General features: G+C 44.1%; 1 protein-coding gene across 2 annotated transcripts in view; it reads right to left on the bottom strand.

Annotated features, from left to right (window-relative positions):
- The window catches only part of PACRG (PARK2 co-regulated), a 670,998-nt gene that overhangs the window by 219,507 nt on the left and 432,217 nt on the right, over nt 1-19,274 (bottom strand). Inside the window, exons 6-7 of one of the 2 annotated variants that reach the window (XM_006871168.1) lie at nt 9,822-9,840; nt 8,087-8,106 (exon numbers count right to left, since the gene is read on the bottom strand). The exons of the other annotated variant lie outside the window; for it this stretch is intronic. Of the exons in view, the coding sequence (XP_006871230.1) occupies nt 8,087-8,106; nt 9,822-9,840 (39 nt within the window). The remainder of the gene's footprint in view (nt 1-8,086; nt 8,107-9,821; nt 9,841-19,274) is intronic. 2 annotated transcript variants of the gene reach the window in all.

Genomic DNA, 19,274 nt, shown 5'->3' with positions numbered 1-19,274 from the left:
CAAAAGTAGCAGAGATTGTGAGGTTGGCTCAGGATCGGGCAGTATTTTGTTCAGTTGTGCACAGGGTTGCTATGAGTCAGTACTGACTTCATGGCAACTAACAACAACAACAACACTCCCATTTCCTTTCAATTCTTCCTTTTACATCAGGAAGTTGGCAGCAGCGTTGGTAGAACGCATGCGTATCGAGGCGTGGACGGGAACAGGTGGGTTTGTTTCTTGCAGCATCTCCACAGTTCTTGGAGGATTTAAATGCATATGCATGGTCGAACCACAAACTGTGAATCTCAGTGAGTCCATGTATGCACTAAATGCTCCTATATGTGCATTTAAAATGGGAATCTCACACTATAAAGAAAAATGAGAAAATGTATCTCAATTTAAGATGATAATTTCTCTTGACTCAGAAGGATATTAGATAGTAAATTAAACACACCAAGATGAAAGGAAAAAGCTGAGCACTTTAGCTAACAGCACATCTTCCTGCTTTGGGAGAGAGGGTCCTTACTTTCCTTTGGGCTGGGCAGGCCCTGCTCCAGAGCACAGACATACGGCAGCTCTCTGACTAAGAGACCCAGAGGGAAGGCCGAGCGGGATCATGCCTCCCACACAGCAGAGTGCAGGAGGAAGAGAAATTGGGATAATAGGCTTCGCTCCAGGGCTGTTCTGACTAATCACATATTCCCCAGAATGATCTGCTTCTGTTTTAGAAACAAATAAACATGAATCAGGCTTCTTTTGCTAGGAGATTAAAAAAGAAAGTCAGCTAATTCTTCTCAACTTCCTAAGTAGCATGGAGTGCACATTTTTCTTGGTGCACAGACTGGTAGGGATTCACAGGAGTCATTTCCTTTCGTGCTTGTGTGATTGATGGCTACATTTCCCAGACTCCCTTGCAGGGACTTGTGGCCACGTGACTAGGTTCTAACCAATGATCGTGAGAGTAAGCAGTGCACGCCTCCTCTCGACCTGGACTACAATCTCCCATGCATATTCGGCTGTGTTGTTGGTTTTCTTCTTCTTCTAGGGATGGCTAGGATTGTGAGGTAACATGTTGAATAGGCAAAGCCACTATCAGCCCAGCTCACTACAAGTGCATGAAACAGAGCCCTCTCACGGCCACTGATCCTCAGACCTGACCTGAGCTGCAGGCACCTTGTCATCTGAAAAGTAAATACACTCACTGTCTAGTCAAGCCACTGGATTTGGTGGTGCGATGTGTTATTTGACATGTTGTTGTTGTTGTGTGCTTTCGAGTTGATTGTGAACTATAGTGACTCTGGAAGACAAAGCACACCTGCCCATTAGGATTTCCTAAGCGGTGATCTTTACGGGAGTAAAGCTCTAGATCTGTCTACCAGTGTGGGTTTGAACCACCAACCTTTCGGTTAACAGCCAGTTGAATAGGTGGTTGCATCAGCAGGCTCCTTTCTTACGGCATAGTTGAACCTAATCTAGTGAATGCGCTCACTATAAATGCCATATAGCCCAAAGTAGTCAAAAACCAGTACTTAGCAATGACTCTTCCCGACTCCCATCTCCCGTTTCCTTCACTAAGTCTAGGGAAAATGAAGACAGCGAGACTTCAGCTCTCATATTTTTGGGATTTGTTATCAAGAGGGATCAGTCCCGGGTGAAGGACATCATGCTTGGTAAAGTGGGGGATCAGTGAAAGACAGGAAGACTCCCCGAATGAGAAGGATTGGCCCAGTACCAACAACAATGGGTTCAGACATATCAACAATTGTGAGGATGGCACAGGACCAGGCAGTGTGTCCTCCTGTGTGTACAGGGTCACCGTGAGTCGGAACTAACAGCCATCACAGAGAACAATCATAAAATCACATTTCCCTAATACGCCACACATTAAATGTATTTGAATTTTACTTGAAGATATACTCAGTTAATGAATTACTTCTAGGCTTTTAATGGTAGTCTTTAAGTCCAGAAGAAAAACAAACACTTAAAATACCTGTTAATGGTGTGGACTCCTGGTATGGTGTTGTAGAGCCAGCACTGGACTTTGAACCCAAAGGTTGGTGGTTCAAACGCACCAGCTGCTCCTCAGAAACCCTACACAGAGTCTCTCTGAGTGGAAACGTACTCAACGGCACTTAACAACAACAGTAACTATCAACTTGTATTCTTGGGCATGGCAGCTGGACTATTGTCAACTCTGACTCATAGCGTCTCTGTATAAGGTTTCCAAGCAGCAGCTGGTGGGTTTGAACCGTCTAACTTGCGGTTGACAGTCCAGTGCCGATCCTACAGCGCCACTATTAGAAGACTGGATTAACCACAGCACGCATGTAAACTATTTAAAATCTTTCAGAGAAAAGGTAATAGCTAGAGAATGAAATTCTGGCTGTTCTTTTTTGTTTGTTTTTAAAGTTGGATGTCAAAAGTGATTTTTTTCCCTCACTCACTGTATATAGTAATCAATTCCAGTGTTTAGATGGTTTATTGTTTTGTTTTTTATTGCAAGAGATCATTTTACTATGCTAAGACTAGGAAGTTTTTTCTACTGCTTGAATAGACAACTGATTCCATTTATTGATGAGCACATACAAAGGGATGTTATTAAAACAACCATTTTAAAAATAAAGCTTACATTTATGAGGTCTCTATTAAGCAGCATAAATAAAACCAGTCTCACTTGTGAAGACAAATAAACAAAATGATTCTAATCCTAAATGAAATAAATCGTATTGTCAATCCATAGAGTTCACTTCATCACCAAGTTAAAAATGAGTATGCAGTAGTGTAATATCACAATGTACTATCTTACTCATTTTCATCTAGACAAACTGAATCCTCACCTTCTGAAATAACACTATATGTAACAAAGTCAATAAATAAATGGTACAACAGTCATCTGAGTATGGGCCTTGCTTGCTGTATCATTCAGGGTCTTTTAAAATGAGCTCTGGTAGCATAGTGGTTACGAGTCGGGCTGCTACCCTCAAGGTCAGCAGTTCGAAACTACCAGCTGTTCCATGGGAGAAAGATGAGGCTTTCTGCTGCCTTGGAAACCCTGGGCAGGGTCGCTATGAGTTGGAACTGACTCCACGGCACACCATCACCACCACCACCACCACCATGATGAAACCAAGCTTTTCAGGGGAAAGAGGAGGCTTTGTGTTCCCACAAAAATATTTAAAGCCTTGGGAAGCCTATGCAGAGTTGCTATGAGTCGAAACCAATTCCACAAGTGGCATTTAACAACAAGATAAAACCACAGCAATAAGTTAAAGCAAAATTTTCAACACAACAAGTCATTCTTGATTACATACCACGTACAGAATGTTGTGTAGGGGAGGGGTGTGTAAGGTAGTGGCTTGCTGTTGTTGGTATGAAGTGTCAGCCAATCCACGTCCAACCCATAACAACCCCACCTGACGGTGCTGAGCTCCCCCGGGTCCACTTTCTAGGCTGCAGTCTCTATGGGACCGGATCACCAGACCTTTCTCCCGAGGTACAGCTAGGTGGGTTCAAAGTGACAACCTTTTAGTTAGCAGCTGAGCACTTTACCACTGGACCACCAGGGATCTTGATGTTTTCAAAAACGTCAAGTCCTCATTTTACATTACACTTGCGTAGGGTTTCATATCGCTAATAACAAGTTCACATGTCTTGTCTCCATAAGAGTTCATGAGAAAACCCCAAACCCCAAGCCCACTGCTATGGAGTTGGTTCTGAGTCATAGCAGTCATGTACAGGACTTCTGAGAATGTAAATCTTTATGGGGGCAGACAGCCTCATACTTCTCCCAAGGAGCAGCTGGTGGGTTTGAACCAACGACCTTGCATTTAGCAGCTTAGCCCCTAATCCACAGCGCCACCAGAGCTGCCTGACTGAGAGGGAGGCACGTCCTGATTCTAAGTGAGGACACTAGATACACGGCCCACCTCACTGTTTTTGGCTCCAGGAGGTGTCTGGAGTTGCACCCATCGTGGGGCTGGGCAGAACTGCTATGGGTGTGGGTGCCATCCTGCAGGGGTGCAGGGTGAGGTCACAGGTGTGGGGGATGGATGCTGCAAAGGCAGGTGGGAGAAACTTTGAATACAGCGTTGGGAGAGTGATGTAGTTGTGGTGGAGGTGTGTGATCGGCAGATACCTTTGTAGATGGGTTAGCAGTTGTTATGCGAGTTGAGAGTAAACCCAAACCCAACCCAACCCAATGCCACTGAGCCGACTTGGACACCTGGTGAACCTACAGAGAAGAGTAGAACTTCTCCATAGCGTTTCTATACTGCCCCAGATTGCTGCATCTTCCTCCTGGGGAGTGGCTGCTGCATTCGAACCATGGTCTATCTAATAACAGACTCATGTATTGGTCCATCTCTTAGTTTCCGGAGCCACCATGGTGATGAGAAGAGAACATGAAAAAATCAAAGAAAGAGAAATGACACTGGACTAAAGAAAACAGAGCAGAAGTTATATACTGTCTTCACCTGAGGGTCATGGGAGGAAGAAAAGCAGAGGTGGGGGGGATGTAGGGGTTGAGTCTGGGAGACCCCTGGTAAGGGTGGGCTCTATGGACAGTCAGAGGTAAACTGGATATAAGACCCACTTTTCTTTGTTAACTGTGCTAGCGTAAGTTGTGGAATACAGCTACCCTTCATCCCAACGAGATCATCAAGATTTACATAGAGCCAAGTAACTTTATGATTCTGTTTAAACTGTATGCACTACCCTATTGTCCACTGTTTCCTTAAAAAAAAAAAAAGAAAACTAAGACATTGTTTATCTTGTCCTTTGACTTTCTCCTTTTAGTTATTTTGTTTCACTGTGTTTCTAGGTAGAAAGTCGGCAAAAAAGAGAAAGACCTTCACCGAGATGGGCTGGCACAGAGACAGCAACAATGGGCTCAAATGTAACAGCACTCGTGAGGATGGCGGAGGAGCAGGCAGTGTTCCATTCTGGTGAACACAGAGTCACCGTGAGTTGGAGCCAACTCGATGGCACCCAACAACAGGGACAACAACAGACCTTTCTAGGAGCTATCAGAGACACATTATGTATAGTTTTCTTCTGAGGAGAATGCTGATCCTGGATCCAGGCTAATGCTTGCATCTTTCTCCTGTTCATTCGTTTCTTGGGATGATCCACTCCTTCTAGATTTTTGTGTTTTTTTGTTTTGTTTTTATTTCAATAAGCACTTAGTATTGACAACTATGCAAGTCAGAAGTCCTGGTAGCTTAGAGGATTACAAGTTGGGCTGCTAACTGCAAGGTCCGCAGTTCGAATCTACCAGTCGCTGCATGAAAGAAACATGAGGTTTTCTGCTCCCATAAAGATTTACAGTTTCAGAAATCCTATAAAGAGCTGTAAGAAGCTCTGATAGCGTAGTGGTTATGAATCAGGCTGCGAATCTTAAGGTTAGCAGTTTGAAACTACTAGCTGTTCCATGGGAGAAAGATGAGGCTTTCTGCTCTTGTAAAGATTTGCAGCCTTGGAAACCCTGTACAGGGTCGCTATGAGTCAGAACTGACCCCACGGCACATAACAACAACAATACAGGCTTCACAAGGAGTGGCTGGTGGGTTCGAGCTGCCAACCTTGTGGTTAGCAGTCTAGTGCTTATCCTACAGTGTCACACCAGGGCTCTTCTATTAACTTGTTAAGTGCCATCGAGTCGATTCCGACTTACAACAACCCTGTACAGTGTTTCCAAGGAACAGCTGGTGGGTTTGAACCACCAACCTTGTAGTTTGCAGTCTAATGCTTATCCTACAATGTTACACCAGGAGTTTCATTGTATAAACTTAAACACATTTAATTTTCATAAACAACTGATGAAGTTGCCAGAATTATATATGGATTTTAGATGGTTTTCAGAGTACTTTGAAGTATCTTTAGATCTTTTAGATTTCTCTTATATTGCACATTTAAAATATACCATCTATATTTCTATGTTTCTAAGGAGCTCTGGCGGTGCAGTGGTTGTGAGTCAGGCTGCTAACATCAAGGTCAGCAGTTTGAAACTATTAACCATATCATAGGAGAAAGATGAGACTTTCTGCTCCCGTAAAGATTTACAGCCTCGGCAACCCTATACAGGGTCACTACCACAGTCAGAACCACATTCACAGCACATAACCACCATCATCTATGTTTCTGACAACATAACATGATATAAAATTTATCAAATTCTGTCATTTAAAAAAATTATGAATTCTTAAAACATACCTAAGAGTATTCTGGGACCTTGCTGATCTGGGCACAAAATAGCTTCCAATGAGATAGAAAAATGGATGAGAAATCTATACTTAGTTGAAAATTGTGGCACTGTAGGATCAGCACTGGACTGGGGACCACAAGGTCGGCAGTTCAAACCCACCAGCTATTCCTTGGAAACCCTATACAAGTTTGCTATAAGTCAGAACCGACTAAACAGCGCTTAACAACAACAAACTTGTCTATTTGGTAGTTGTATGTATAACATAGGTTCGGTTTGGGTTCCATATGCTCTGAGACAGTGAGTGTGATTATTCTGGTGACGTGTGGCATGTGAGCCTTCTCCCAATTCTTGTAAACAACCTGCCAGCATCTTAAGACCCCAGGAGTCTGCGCTGCCACACTCACCACTTCCTGTTCCATTTTGTTGTTGCGAAGTGTTGTTGAGTTGCTTCCAACTCCTAGCAACCCTGTCCAGGGTTTCCAAGGAGCAGTTGGTGGGTTTGAATTGCTGACCTCGTGGTTCCTAGTCCAGTGCTGATCCTATAGTGCCACACCAGGAGTTACATTCCATTTCAGCAGTAAATTAAGTTAGAAAACTTCTATGACTGTGGCTCATTATTATTATTATTTTTATTATTTTTACCAAGCTGCATCTAGACACCAGAGAAACGGCAAAGGCATCGTAAATTCATTTCACCCATGATAGACATCCATCACAGGACCTATCAATTTAGACCAGAACACGAGGCCTTGCACAGCTGGGCCACAGAGCGGTCCCTGGTTGAAGGGATTTCTATTTCTTTCCCTAATCTACTTAGTGCCTCTGAGTAATCAAGTTTTCTCTTGCTCAGCTACTCCTGACTAGAACTAAATTATAATTCTTGTGGAGGATGTTTAAATGCATTTACAAAGGAGGCCAATGTCTCAGCCCGGCTCCTTGTTCCAAAGAAAGCTTGGATTAATATTCTGGGGATTAAGCTTTTCCTCTAATACCTCAATTTCACCCAGTTTCAAGTGGCGTTTTCTGAGTCTATGTAATCATGATCTTCAGATGATCTCAACAATTGTATAGTATTTTAGAACAATTATGCTTCAAATGCAGAAATCTTTTGGAAATTGGAAAGTTCAGAGCTCTTTAAACAATGATAAATCACAATCAAGGAACAAAGAAATGTTAAAAAAAAGGGAAATAGAGCAGTACAGGCACCTGTTCTAAGCTTCAGATTATGAACTGGTTATGAGAGTAAGTGAGACATGCTAGGATCCATACATCCGGCCAAACACGAGACTTGATGCTCGGACAGGAGCTGTTAATTCAAGGTTGGTCCTCAGACTGGATTTGGGTTTTACTATACAAATCTGGTAGCGTAGTGGTTACTATACGCTCTGGTAGCATAGTGGTTACGAATCGGGCTGTGAACCTTAAGGTCAGCGGTTCGAAACTACCAGCCGCTCCGCGGGAGAAAGATGAGGCTTTCTACTTCCATAAAGATTTACACCCTCGGAAACCCTGTACAGGGTCGCTATGGGTCGGAATCGACTCGACGGCACTTAACAACAACAACAACAACATACCTTCGATGGGACGTCTGGTGTGACACTATAGGAATAACACTGGGCTGCTAACCATAAGGTCAGCAGTGCATTCCCATCAGCTGCTCCTCTGAAACTCTATACAGGGTCACTATGAGTTGGAGCTGACTCGAAGGCACTCAACAACAACAAATATATTCTTGGAAATACAAGGGAGCTTTCTGGTTAGGAGTATATGGTGTTTCAAATGTCCCAATGAAACCAAAACAAGACCAAAGAAACCCAAACCCATTGTCATGGGGATGATTCTGACCCATAGTGACCCCACATAGGGTTTCCAAGACTGTAAATCTTTACGGGAACAGATAACTTGCATCTTTCTAGCAAAGACTGGCTTGTGGGATTTGAACTGCCAACCTTGAGATTAGTGGTCTGGTATCGTCTTCACCCACAATGCCACATGGACTCCAATTGACAAGACTGCCACCAACAGCTCTCCAGATACTGAGTTCTTTCTCTGAGCGCATTACAAAGAGTCCATATAGGTTCCTTTGTATGGTCACATCTTTTATAATTGAAATGTCATAACTTGCCTGATTCCACAGCACAGAAAATAATACAGACTGCTCTAAACGAGGCTATCTAGCCACAAGGTGATCTGAAGAGTCTTCATTCAACACCTGTCCATTGAGGACCCACCAGGTACAGGCGGTGCTGGGGACAAGCTGTAAACAGGACAAGTCCTGAAACACTTCTGGAAAACCAGAACCACCAACGTTTTTGTCAGCAGCCAAGCATTTATTTAACTGTTTACATTTCATTATGGTTGAAGTTTCTGAAAACCAGTCAACATGGTGCTAATGGAATGTCTTAGCAGTGGATTGACGAAAAGTCTGGCTATCCACTTCCCCAAAACCTGCCACTGAAAACGCCACAGTGCCCTACTCTGACATTCATGGGGTCGCTGTGAGTCAGAGCCAACTCAAAGGTTGCTGGATTTGTTGTTGTTGTTTTAGTACGTTCTCAGTCATGTGGAGATTAAGAAGTAGGGATGAGGAGAGGCTGAGGGCTTCAAGAGGAGTTCTCCAGGTTGTCCAGACAGGCATCCAGGATCGAGCCCTACCACATTACCTGTTGAGGCATAGATGAGCTCACTTGTCCTGTGTCAATGGTCGCCCACGCTCCGAGTGGAGAGAGACAACAAATAATATGCAATGCTACTACAAATGAATTACCCTGCCTCCTCCACCTCGTCTCCCTGCTTGCTCTGTGCCATTGTGCTGTTGATAATTAGCCTTGGTTTTTATTTTAACAAAATCTAAATATATTCACTCATAACTGGAATAGTTTATGTGAAGTTATTTTATTTTCACCTCTACAGTGCCCTTTCGGATTCCTTTGCTGGTGTTGTCTATGCAATATTTTAATTGAATTGAGGATGTGTGGAAAAAAGGTGAAGCTTGAAGCAATGTGTGGCAGACAGACTGGGAGAATCCTCGCCACCAGTCTCAACTACGCTTGCTCTGTTCCTGTTGTAAATGCCCTCATAAATACAGAAGACAATCTCAGGTTCAAGGCTAGGTGAAAAAGAAAATGTCACAGAAACTAGTTTTGTAAAATGACCAGAAATAGAAGGAATTATCGAGAGGGCCTCCAAGTGTTCCACAGATGGCCCATGTGCTGGTTCTAGTACCCATCTCAAGGTCAACCATCACAGCCCAAGGTGACAGACCTAACCAAGGCGCTAATGAGACAGTGCTTGACACGTGCTGCTGGAGTTGAGTGCATTACCATCATAGTAAACATAAGCATCGTTGGGCACATTCGGACTGAAATACAGGTCTCTCACCCTACCAGTCTCCTCCACGTCCAAAGAGAGTTAACTTTACAGTTCAGTCTCTGCTCATCCAGTCTCTCCCTGATGCATTTACTAGAAAATACATGCATGTTTTCACACATAGACACAAATAGCATGTGTCAGAGACAAATAGAGTTGAGCTCATTTTGTTCTGCAGTGTGGTTTGTGTGCACGCCTGCATGCTTTATATGACAAAACTGGGCTTCTTTTTACCAAGTTAGAATACACATTTCCGTCTATCAAACACTCCACAGCATTCAATTCTCCTACCCATGAACATTTAGATGACTTACAATCTTTTAGTATTTCAACAACATCTGTGTTGTTATTTTTATGGGATAGTTTCCTAGAAGCTGAGTTTAGGGGTTGAATGGAAGGCAATTTAATATTAATAAAACTGTTATATTATCTTTCAAAACAGTGAGCCTGTTTGCCTTCACATCGAGGGGAAACACGAATGCCAGATTCCTGGGAATGCCTTAAGTGATCCTCCTCCATTGTGGTTTGAATTACATTATTTAATTATTACTCCAGACACATTATCAGAAGGGACCAGTCCCTGGAGAAGGACATCATGCTTGGTAAAGTGGAGGGTCAATGAAAAAGAGGGAGACCCCCAACGAGATGGAATGGTACAGTGGCAACAGCAATAAACTCAAGCGGAGCAACAATTGTGAGGTTTGTGTAGGACTGGGCAGTGTTCTGTTCTGTTGTGCACAGGGTCACTGTGAGTTGGAAATGACTTCATAACACCACAGCAATCATTCACAAGCCTGATCATCTCTTCTTATCTTTTCTTCTTTGGATTCTCTGCTTCTATTTGGCTTGTTTATCTTTCATTTATCGCCAAGAGCTTTTTGCATGTTTGGGGTATTACATGTTTACTTTTTCATGTGTTGGAATTATTGCATCCCACTTTGCCTCGGCTGTGTCTTGTGGTCTGAATCGTGTCCCCTGAGAAGATACGCTAAAGTCCTAACTCTCCTGTACCTGTAACTGGGACTCTGAGGAATAGGGGCTTTCTTTGTAGAGGGTACCTGCTAAGTTAAGGAGGTCATGCCAGAGTAGAGAGGGATCGAGTTGTTCTCTTTATGAGAGAGAGATGGACATGACATCAGTCAAACAGAAAGGCTCCTCATGTGAGGATCTGTCTACAGGCCAATGGATGCCAAGAAACACCCAGGGCCAATGAAGCTAAAAGAGACAAGGAAGAGTCTCTCCCTAGAGCCAGCAGAGAAAAACAGTGTCCTAATCACACCAGTTCAGACTCCTAGACTCCAGGATGGTCTTTAATGACACTCACGTTGTCATATTGTGTCACATCATCCCTAGGAAACTAAGACACCATGTAACTCTAGGTTGGGTCGTGCATGAGATTTTCACATCAGACCATTAAATCTTGCCCTTGATGTGACTAGAAAGGCACTCTTGCCCAGCCAAGTACAATGGTGGCCATGCCGTGCTGCCCGGGGAGATCAGTCAGGTGTGTGTTGAGATGCTGGGGTTACTGGAAGGCTGGTGGGACCACAGCATGGGCAAGCTTCTCTTCACAACGAGTCGACCATGACTTGAGGTCCCTTTCGCTTTCCCTCTTATTCTGTTATACACACTGTGCATTTCAGAGCCACACAAAACACAGCCATTGACCCTAAATCCATACTAAAAGGGAAAGCAACTGCAAATCATGGCTTTACTGTGGTGTTGGTGAAGAATATTGAATATCCCATGAACTGCCAGAAAAATGAACAAATCTGTTTTGGAAGAAGTGTAACCACAGTGCTCCTTAGAAGTGAGGATTGAGAGATTTTCTGTCTCATAATTTGGGCATTGTATCAGGAGGGACCACTCTCTGGAGAAGGAGATCTTGCTAGATAAAGTAGAGGGTCAGCAAAAGGGGGAAAGGCCCTCAATGAGATGGGCTGACACAGTGGCTGCAACCAGGTGTTCAAACACAGCAACGGTTGTGAGGATGGGGCCAGGTTGGGCAGTGTTGTCCACTGAGTCACCATGAATTGGAACTGAACTGAGGACACCTAACAACAACAATGATTTTTCTCTTGTCATGAATAGGAAGACCAAAATGGCATAACATTTGCCTTAGAAAGAAAGCAAGAGACTGAAACAACACCAGAATTCATAGGAATGGTGCCAGCCATTTTATGTGACTATGAACACCATGGTTCTGTAGGATAAGCACTGGACTGATAACCGCAGGGTTGGTGGTATGAGCCCATCAGCTGCTCTGTTGGAGAAGAATGAGACTTTCTGCTCCCAGAAAGATTTACATGCCTCCAAAACCCTATAGAGGATCGCTATGAGTTGGAACAGACTTGATGATCCTTAACAACAATGAGCCCCAATCTAAGCTCAGCATTGAAGGCATTTAAAACAAGCAAATAAATGTGTAAAACAATGTTAAATTACAATGAAAACTGATGTCAGTTTATACTAGAAGCTTTTTTGAAGGAGGAGTGTTATTTTCTCAGTACTTCTCCTGTTTCTAACTTCTTACCATCTCTACTAAGATAGTTGTTACTGTCGTGAGGTGCCATAGAGTCGGTTCTGGCCTGGAGTGACCCTATGGACAGCAGAGAGAAACATCACCCAGTCCCACACCAGCCTCACAACTGTTGCTACTCTTGAGCCCACTGTTGCTGCCACTGGGCCAATTCATCTTGTTGGGGTCTTCTTCTTTTTAATTGACCCCTCACTTTACCAAGTCCTTCTCTGAGACTGCTCCCTCTTCATAATATGTCTAAAGCATGAGAGACAAAGTCTCACCATCCTGGCCTCCAAGGAGCACTCTGGCTGCACTTCTTCCAACACAGATCTATTGGTTCTTTTGGCAACCCATGGCACTTTCAATATTCTCCTCCAACACCATAACTCAAAAGCATCGAGTTTTTCTACGGTCTTCCTTATTCACTGTCCAGCTTTTGCATGCATATGAGGTTATTGAAAATACCATGGCTTGGGTCAGGCTTGGGTTAGTCCTCAAGCTGACATCTTTGCTCTTCAACACTTTCAAAAGGTCTTGTGCGGCAGATTTGCCTAATGCAATCATACACCGTTTGATTTCTTGACTGTTGCTTCCATGAGGGTTCATGGTTGATCTGAGCAAAACGAAGTCTTTGACAGCTTCAGTCTTTTTTCTCCATTGATGTATTTATTGATACAGTGGGTTTATGGATCTCTAGGTTGTCATGAAGTCCCGGGGTAGTACAGATGGTTTGTGTTTGATTGATAACTTAAAGATGGGTCGTTTGAGCCCCACCCCATCCCTGAGATCACATCAGAATCAACTCAAGAGCTAAGGATTCGTGTGTGTGTGTCCAATCACTTAGCTCTCTCCAAGCCCCATAAATAAGGGTGTAAGTTACAATTGGAGTCCTGGTGTGGTGCTGTAGGATAAACACTGGACTGCTAACATTAGGTCGGTGGTTCAAACCTACCAGTGGCTCCTTGGAAACCCTATACAGGGTCACTATGAATCAGAACGGACTCGACAACATACCACCACCACCAACAGGTTACAATTACCTATCTGTATCTGTACATATTTGAGTGGTTTATAAAATAGTTTCAATTTTTGAAAACAATTTATAAAATGAGGTCTTCATTCCTCCATGATGGGCATAGTTGAACTGTGAGATTGCTCAGAACAATCTTCCCTGGGATGGTTCCCAAGAAGTACCCCTCCAACCCAGTTTGAGTAATCACTTGTCAGCTGCCTTTTCGTGGGGCTAGGAGAAGGCCTGTTGCTTATCGGGTGTCAGGTGATGTTCTGAATGCTTTACTGATATGACCTCATTCCTTCAAACCTGCCCAGAAGATCAGCATTATTCATGTCCTTCACAGATGACAAAGGAAGCTCAGAGAAGTGAACTGACTGGTTCGTGGAGCTCTGGGTTGCTAAGAAGGGCAGCTGCAGTGCGTTCCTGGGGTCTATTCCAGAGACATCAGCCACCCTGTGGTCTGCCCTTCCAGCCTGACATTCCTGAGTGGACCCACTGCTTCTCCTCCTGCTCACTCAGCCTAGGGAGAGCTTTGGTTAAGCTGGGGCCACACTTGTAGGGAGATGCTCTCTTTGGAGTTATTGCTACAGGTTCTCAAATCGGCCTGAGTGGTCTTAGACCTAGAGAATAGACTCAACTTTCTGATCTCTTCCAAGTGGAAGGAAGCAAGTGTGGGAGCCGGTGTCTGACTGGGCTTTATCTGCTCTGATTGAGAGCTGTTCTGGGTCTGTTTGCAAGAGTCACTCCCCCCCATGCTTGATGAAAGGAAGAGGAGGTGGAGAGGACAGGAGATGGAGAGTAGAGCTTTGCCCTTGAAAGAGACAGCTCTCAGAGCATTAAATTATTCAGAGAATACAACCCTGAGAGGCAGACTGAACACAGAACTTCTGTTGCCTTATTAAGTCAAACAAGTTAGAAGCCATATGTCTCCTAAAGAATGGAACATATTTGTTTACAAACATCCATAGTAAGTGACAAGATGTATAGAAAATAAATCTGACACTCTGAATTTCTAAACTGAGCCTTTCTTTATGACATTAGTAAATGAAGTAGGTAAGGTGGAAATTGAAAAAAAAAAAAAAAAAGAGAGAGGAAACCCAAAACATCAAATATCAATTTCCCTTCAAAGGACATGGGAACGAGATTCTATTAATAAAATGAATTTAGCCACACTGTGCTCCTGTGGTTTTCTCGGCCTCTTTTTTCTTTAAACAGTTGTGTTTCATGTAGAAAGGTTCTGTTGAATCCTAAGGAATGGGTGTGTATTTCTTCCGTGCCGGCTCTTCTCCACACGCTGGGTCAGCCACCTGGAGCTCTAGGGTTTAGGAAAGCTCACTCTGGGTCAGCATCCTTTTTCACTGTGTGCTGGTCATCCCATTTGGTTGACGTTTCAAGCGTCATCTGGCAGGCCTTTCTTCTGTCCATTGTCTTCATGCAAACACTCAGCCAGGTTCTCAAGCCTCTGACCTAAATCATAGAGCAGTTCCGGGAATATGAGCTACTCTCAAGTGTCTTGTGGAGACCTGTGGCTCTGTAGGATAAGCACTGGACTACAAACTACAAGATCAATGGTTTGAGCCAATCAGCAGCTCTGCAGAGATGAGAAAGATGAGGCTCAAACACAGATTTACAGCCTCAGGAACCCTCTACATGGTACAACATGTGACTCTACATGACACAATTCATAGGGTCGTTATGACTCAGACCCAACTTGACGGCACCTAACAACAACATTGCTTCTTACAAAAGAACCTTGCAAAGTCAAAGCCAGCACCCTTTTTTCCTTCCTAGCTGCGTCTCTGTTCCTGGGCTCGGTTTTAATGTGTCCTAGAAGCTGCAATTAAGAGGGCTCTGTTGTTCTAGGACTTTAAAGACTCATCCATCATGCCACATGAAGAAGGTTCCCTGGTTTACAGAAGGATGGCTGTGTCTCAGATGGGAGAGCGTGTGCGCATGGCATGAAGGTACTGATCTTACTCACAGGCCCAGTTTTTCTTCAATACAGGAGTAGGCTGCCAAGCCTCTGCCACGTAGCCGCTGATCTAGTTGGCCCACTCTTAGGGTTTGGATGCCCTTAGGGGCCATGGGGAGTCATGGTTGATGCAAAGGGTTAAGCACTGGTCTCCTAGCTGAGAGGTTGGTTGTTGCAACCCACCCAGAGGCACCTTGGAAAGATAAGCCTGAAAATCTACTATCAAAAGGTCACAGTCTTGGAAGCCTCATGGAGCATGCACATGGGGTCATCAGGAATGACAAGGGTGTGATGTGATGGTTACACACCAGACACAGAGGAGGAACAGAAATGGACCGAGGGGCACCAGAGTGCTATTTCTAATCTCATGATCACTGCAGAGAATGGTCTCCAGTAAGGCATGCCACGTGGGATGTATGGGTGGGTTGGTGGGCGGTGGAGTTTGAGTAAAATCGCATGAAAACATATGGTGGCCTCACTATGACATGGCATCTTCTTTCTGTTTTAAGGTGCCTTTTGGCACAGTGGGTTAATCATTGGGCTGCTAACCGAAAGGCCCGTGGTTCAAACCTCCAGCTGCTCTGCAGGAGAAAAAATGAGATTATCTGCTTCTGTAAAGATTTACAGCCTCATCTGTCCAATTTCGTCCCTGCGAGTTGGAATAGACTGAAACAGCCTTGGGTTTGGTTTGGATTTTGGTCGGCTTTATTTTTAATGTAGCAGTCAGATCCTTTTGCTTCCTGAATTCAGCCTCGAGCCTGTTGTTTTCTTCCCACTATCAGTCAGGAAATATAGACCATTTGCCTACTTACTATGTTCATATCCAGGGCAGACACAATGAAATCGGGATGGTCTTCTGATCAGCAGGAAACAGTCACCATCACACAGCCTGCAGAGCCTCCCCTCTGGGCAGTTCCAACATGAGATGAAGTATAAGTCTCTGTCTCTCTCTTTGTTCAAGGTTCAGGCCCCTCTGCTCAGTCCTAGGCAATATACAGAGGTCACAGACGATTTCGGGAACCTAGCCTCCAGCCACTTCTCATTAAATATTGATTGTTTTTGAGCTCCAACATTTCTATTTACCAACAAGAGATCTGGTTGACTTATTCATGATTTCAATGGCTGATCCTAGCATGTCCATGTCACTGGGGTTATCATAGATGACTCTTATAAGAAATGTCTTTTAATACTAATAGTTCTATAGTGAAGTCCCTTCAAAACTTGGACCGGCTGACCATTGTTGTTGTTGTCAGGTGCCATCGAGTCAGAACCGACTCATAGCGACCCCATGCACAGCAGAACGAAACAATGTTCAATCCTGGGCCAACCTCACTACTGCCGCCACACCTGAGTCCATCAATGATGCCACCTGGCTGATCCATCTCGTTGGGGGTCTTCCTCTTCTTCTCTGACCCTCCACCTTACCCAGCATGACATCCTTCTCCAGCGATTGTTTCCTCCGGACAATATGTCCAAAGTAGGAGAGACGAAGCTTAGCCATTCTGGCCTCCAAGGAGCACTCTGGCTGCACTTCTTCCAAAACAGATCTATTGGTTCTTTTGGAAGTCCATGGCACTTTCAGTATTCTCCTCCAACACCACAACTCAAAGGCATCAATTAATTAATGGCTGACCATTAATGCCTGAAAAAAGTTCTTACACAACTTTCAAGTCTAGTAAGTTGCTTCCATTACCCATCCTTTGGGTTTAAGTTTTAACTATGTGCATTCAGTGCTAATTAATTAGCTATAACCAGCAATGATAGAACCAAGAGAGTTATTCAGAAGTAGGTTTCAACCTCTTGCTTTTAAAAATTCTGCCATGGATTTAATAAGTCAACACAAGTAGCACCTAAATAAAGCAAAGTGAAAACATGGAATTCTGAAAGGAACAATATAGGGTGCAAAAATTCACTTAAAATTCAGAATATGATTCACGTCCTAAAATGAGTGCCCCTCAGGCATTTAAATATATGATGCAATTTATTAAAATCTGATTTACACACTGTGTTCCAGGAAAATGCTTATTAAATAAAGTGAGATACTCCTAAGTTGGCAAGCACATTCCCACAAGGGAACTGGTTAATACACTTAGAAGGAAAATAGGAAGGAGCAAGGGCATTGCTTCATATAAAACCTCAGAGATTCTTTTCAAGACCTGCAGGCCTTGCATGAAAGAATAAGACATCACAGGCTTGTTCTATCATAATAGCCATCCACTCTGACACTCACCAGAACTGTGCGCCCAAGGGAGGAGGTTAACAATGCACCATAAACAACAAAACAAAACAAATCTCAATTCCTTGAAAGGCACTCAATTCGCCATTTCAAAACCAGAGCTGAAAGCTTCCCATCAGTTCTATGATTTTCAAGTCATTCAGCTTTGGTAGTGGTGGTGATGTGCTGCGGAGTCGGTTCCGACTCATAGCCACCCAGGATAGGGTTTCTGAGGCTATAAATCTTTACGGGAGCAGAAAGTCTCATCTTTCTCCTGTGGAACAACTGGTGATTTCAAACTGCTGACCGTGAGATTAGCAGCCCGGTTTGTAACCACTACGCTATGAGAGCTGCTTGACTAAGCTTTAGGGTTGAGTATTATTTTGCTCCAGGCATTTCAGCTAGCTGTGTGGCTACTGTTTGCATAAACGTCCGACTCAGGCATAAATGTGGTCGGAACACCCTGTGTATCCACCCAGGGTTTGTGTAAAGGATCTCATTTTTCCGAGTGTCAACTCTGAAGTCTGTCACCCCCTGGTGTGGAAATCTCACTGATTTTGTCAGTGTTTACATGAGGATCCTAACACCCAGGAGGTCATGGCTTCAGCAGTACATGTATGTGATTAGCAATGGGAGTCAAGTGCGGTGGTAGAGGGCAGGGAGATGGGCGTCATCTGCATGGGGAACTGGTTCTTCAACATGTCCTTTCCTCCTTTCAAGGTTCAGGGGGTGCAAGGTGCTGCTCAAAGGGGCTGCTGAGAAGCAGTGGGGCCACACAGCATGACTGTACAGACTAAGGCCCGTGAGGTCATAGAGAAGGGACAGATGTGAGAGGTGGAGGGAGAACCTGTCTCACAGAGAGCCTTCCTGGGGAGAGTGAGGAGCAGCTGGGGCTCGACATCTCTGAGAATCTGAGTTTCTACCCAACCCCTTCACTAACTGAAGAAATCCACGGACAGAGACAATGATGGTCCACTTGGGGCCCTGTGGTCCATCTGGACAGAGCTGTAAGTGACCATAGGTCTTCAGATCCACTACACAGTGGTCCTTTGGGAGGTTGTTGCTGTGTACCATGGGGTAGGTTCCGACTCATAGCGACCCTGCACAGAGTTTCCTAGGTTGTAAATCTTTAAGGGAGCAGAACGCCTCATCTTTCTTCCACAGAATGGTTGGTAGTTTCAAACTGCCAACCTTGATGTTAATAGCCCGATTCATAACCACTACACTACCAGAGCTCCTTGAAGAAGATGGTAGGTTGTGTTTTCCCTCATTTTCTTTATCTCGTCTACCTGGTTCCGTGACAACACAGCAGGTGTGTGGGGCAGCACAGTAAAGTGTTACCATAGGGACACTTAGTGCTGCTTCAGTCAATTGCTGGAGGAAGAAGACTTACAAGTGGGACAGTGGTTGTGCACCCACCACATCATATCGCCTCTCGAATGACCAAAGGGAATCAAGAGAGCAAGGTGACCACTGGAGTCTCGGGTAAGAATAAAATTTCACTGGCCGTGTTCCTGCGCCTGCCCGAGGCTTTGTAACAGACTATTAAGCCCACAGAAGCATTGCTGGCTGCCATCAACATCATTGGGAAGCATGGTGGTCTATAGGATAAGCACAGGACTGCAAAGCACAAGGTCAGCAGTTCAAGCCCACCAGTCGCTCTGTGGGAGAAAGATCAGGCTTTCTACTCCTGCAAAGATTTACAGCCTTGGAAAACCCTATACAATGTTGCTATGAGTCAGAACCAACTCAATGGCATTTAACGTCATCATCCTACAGAAAATAAAGCGGCATCAGGATTGGCCGAAGAGTCACAAACAACTTGTGACGTGCGGGCAACACAGCCTTGCTTGCTGAGAGTGAAGAGGACTTGATGTGCTCATAGTATGGATTGCAGCTCAACATAATGAAAACAAAACTTTTCACACCTGGACTAATGAGTTATATCATAATAAGTAGATGAAAAAAAATTGAAGTTGTCAAGAATTTATTTGGATC

The sequence above is a fragment of the Chrysochloris asiatica genome, unplaced genomic scaffold (assembly GCF_000296735.1).
Source record: "Chrysochloris asiatica unplaced genomic scaffold, ChrAsi1.0 scaffold00162, whole genome shotgun sequence".
In the NCBI taxonomy this organism is placed as follows: Eukaryota; Metazoa; Chordata; class Mammalia; order Afrosoricida; family Chrysochloridae; genus Chrysochloris; species Chrysochloris asiatica.
Note: the sequence above shows the minus strand (reverse complement) of the source record. Positions and strands in the feature narration are given on the sequence as shown.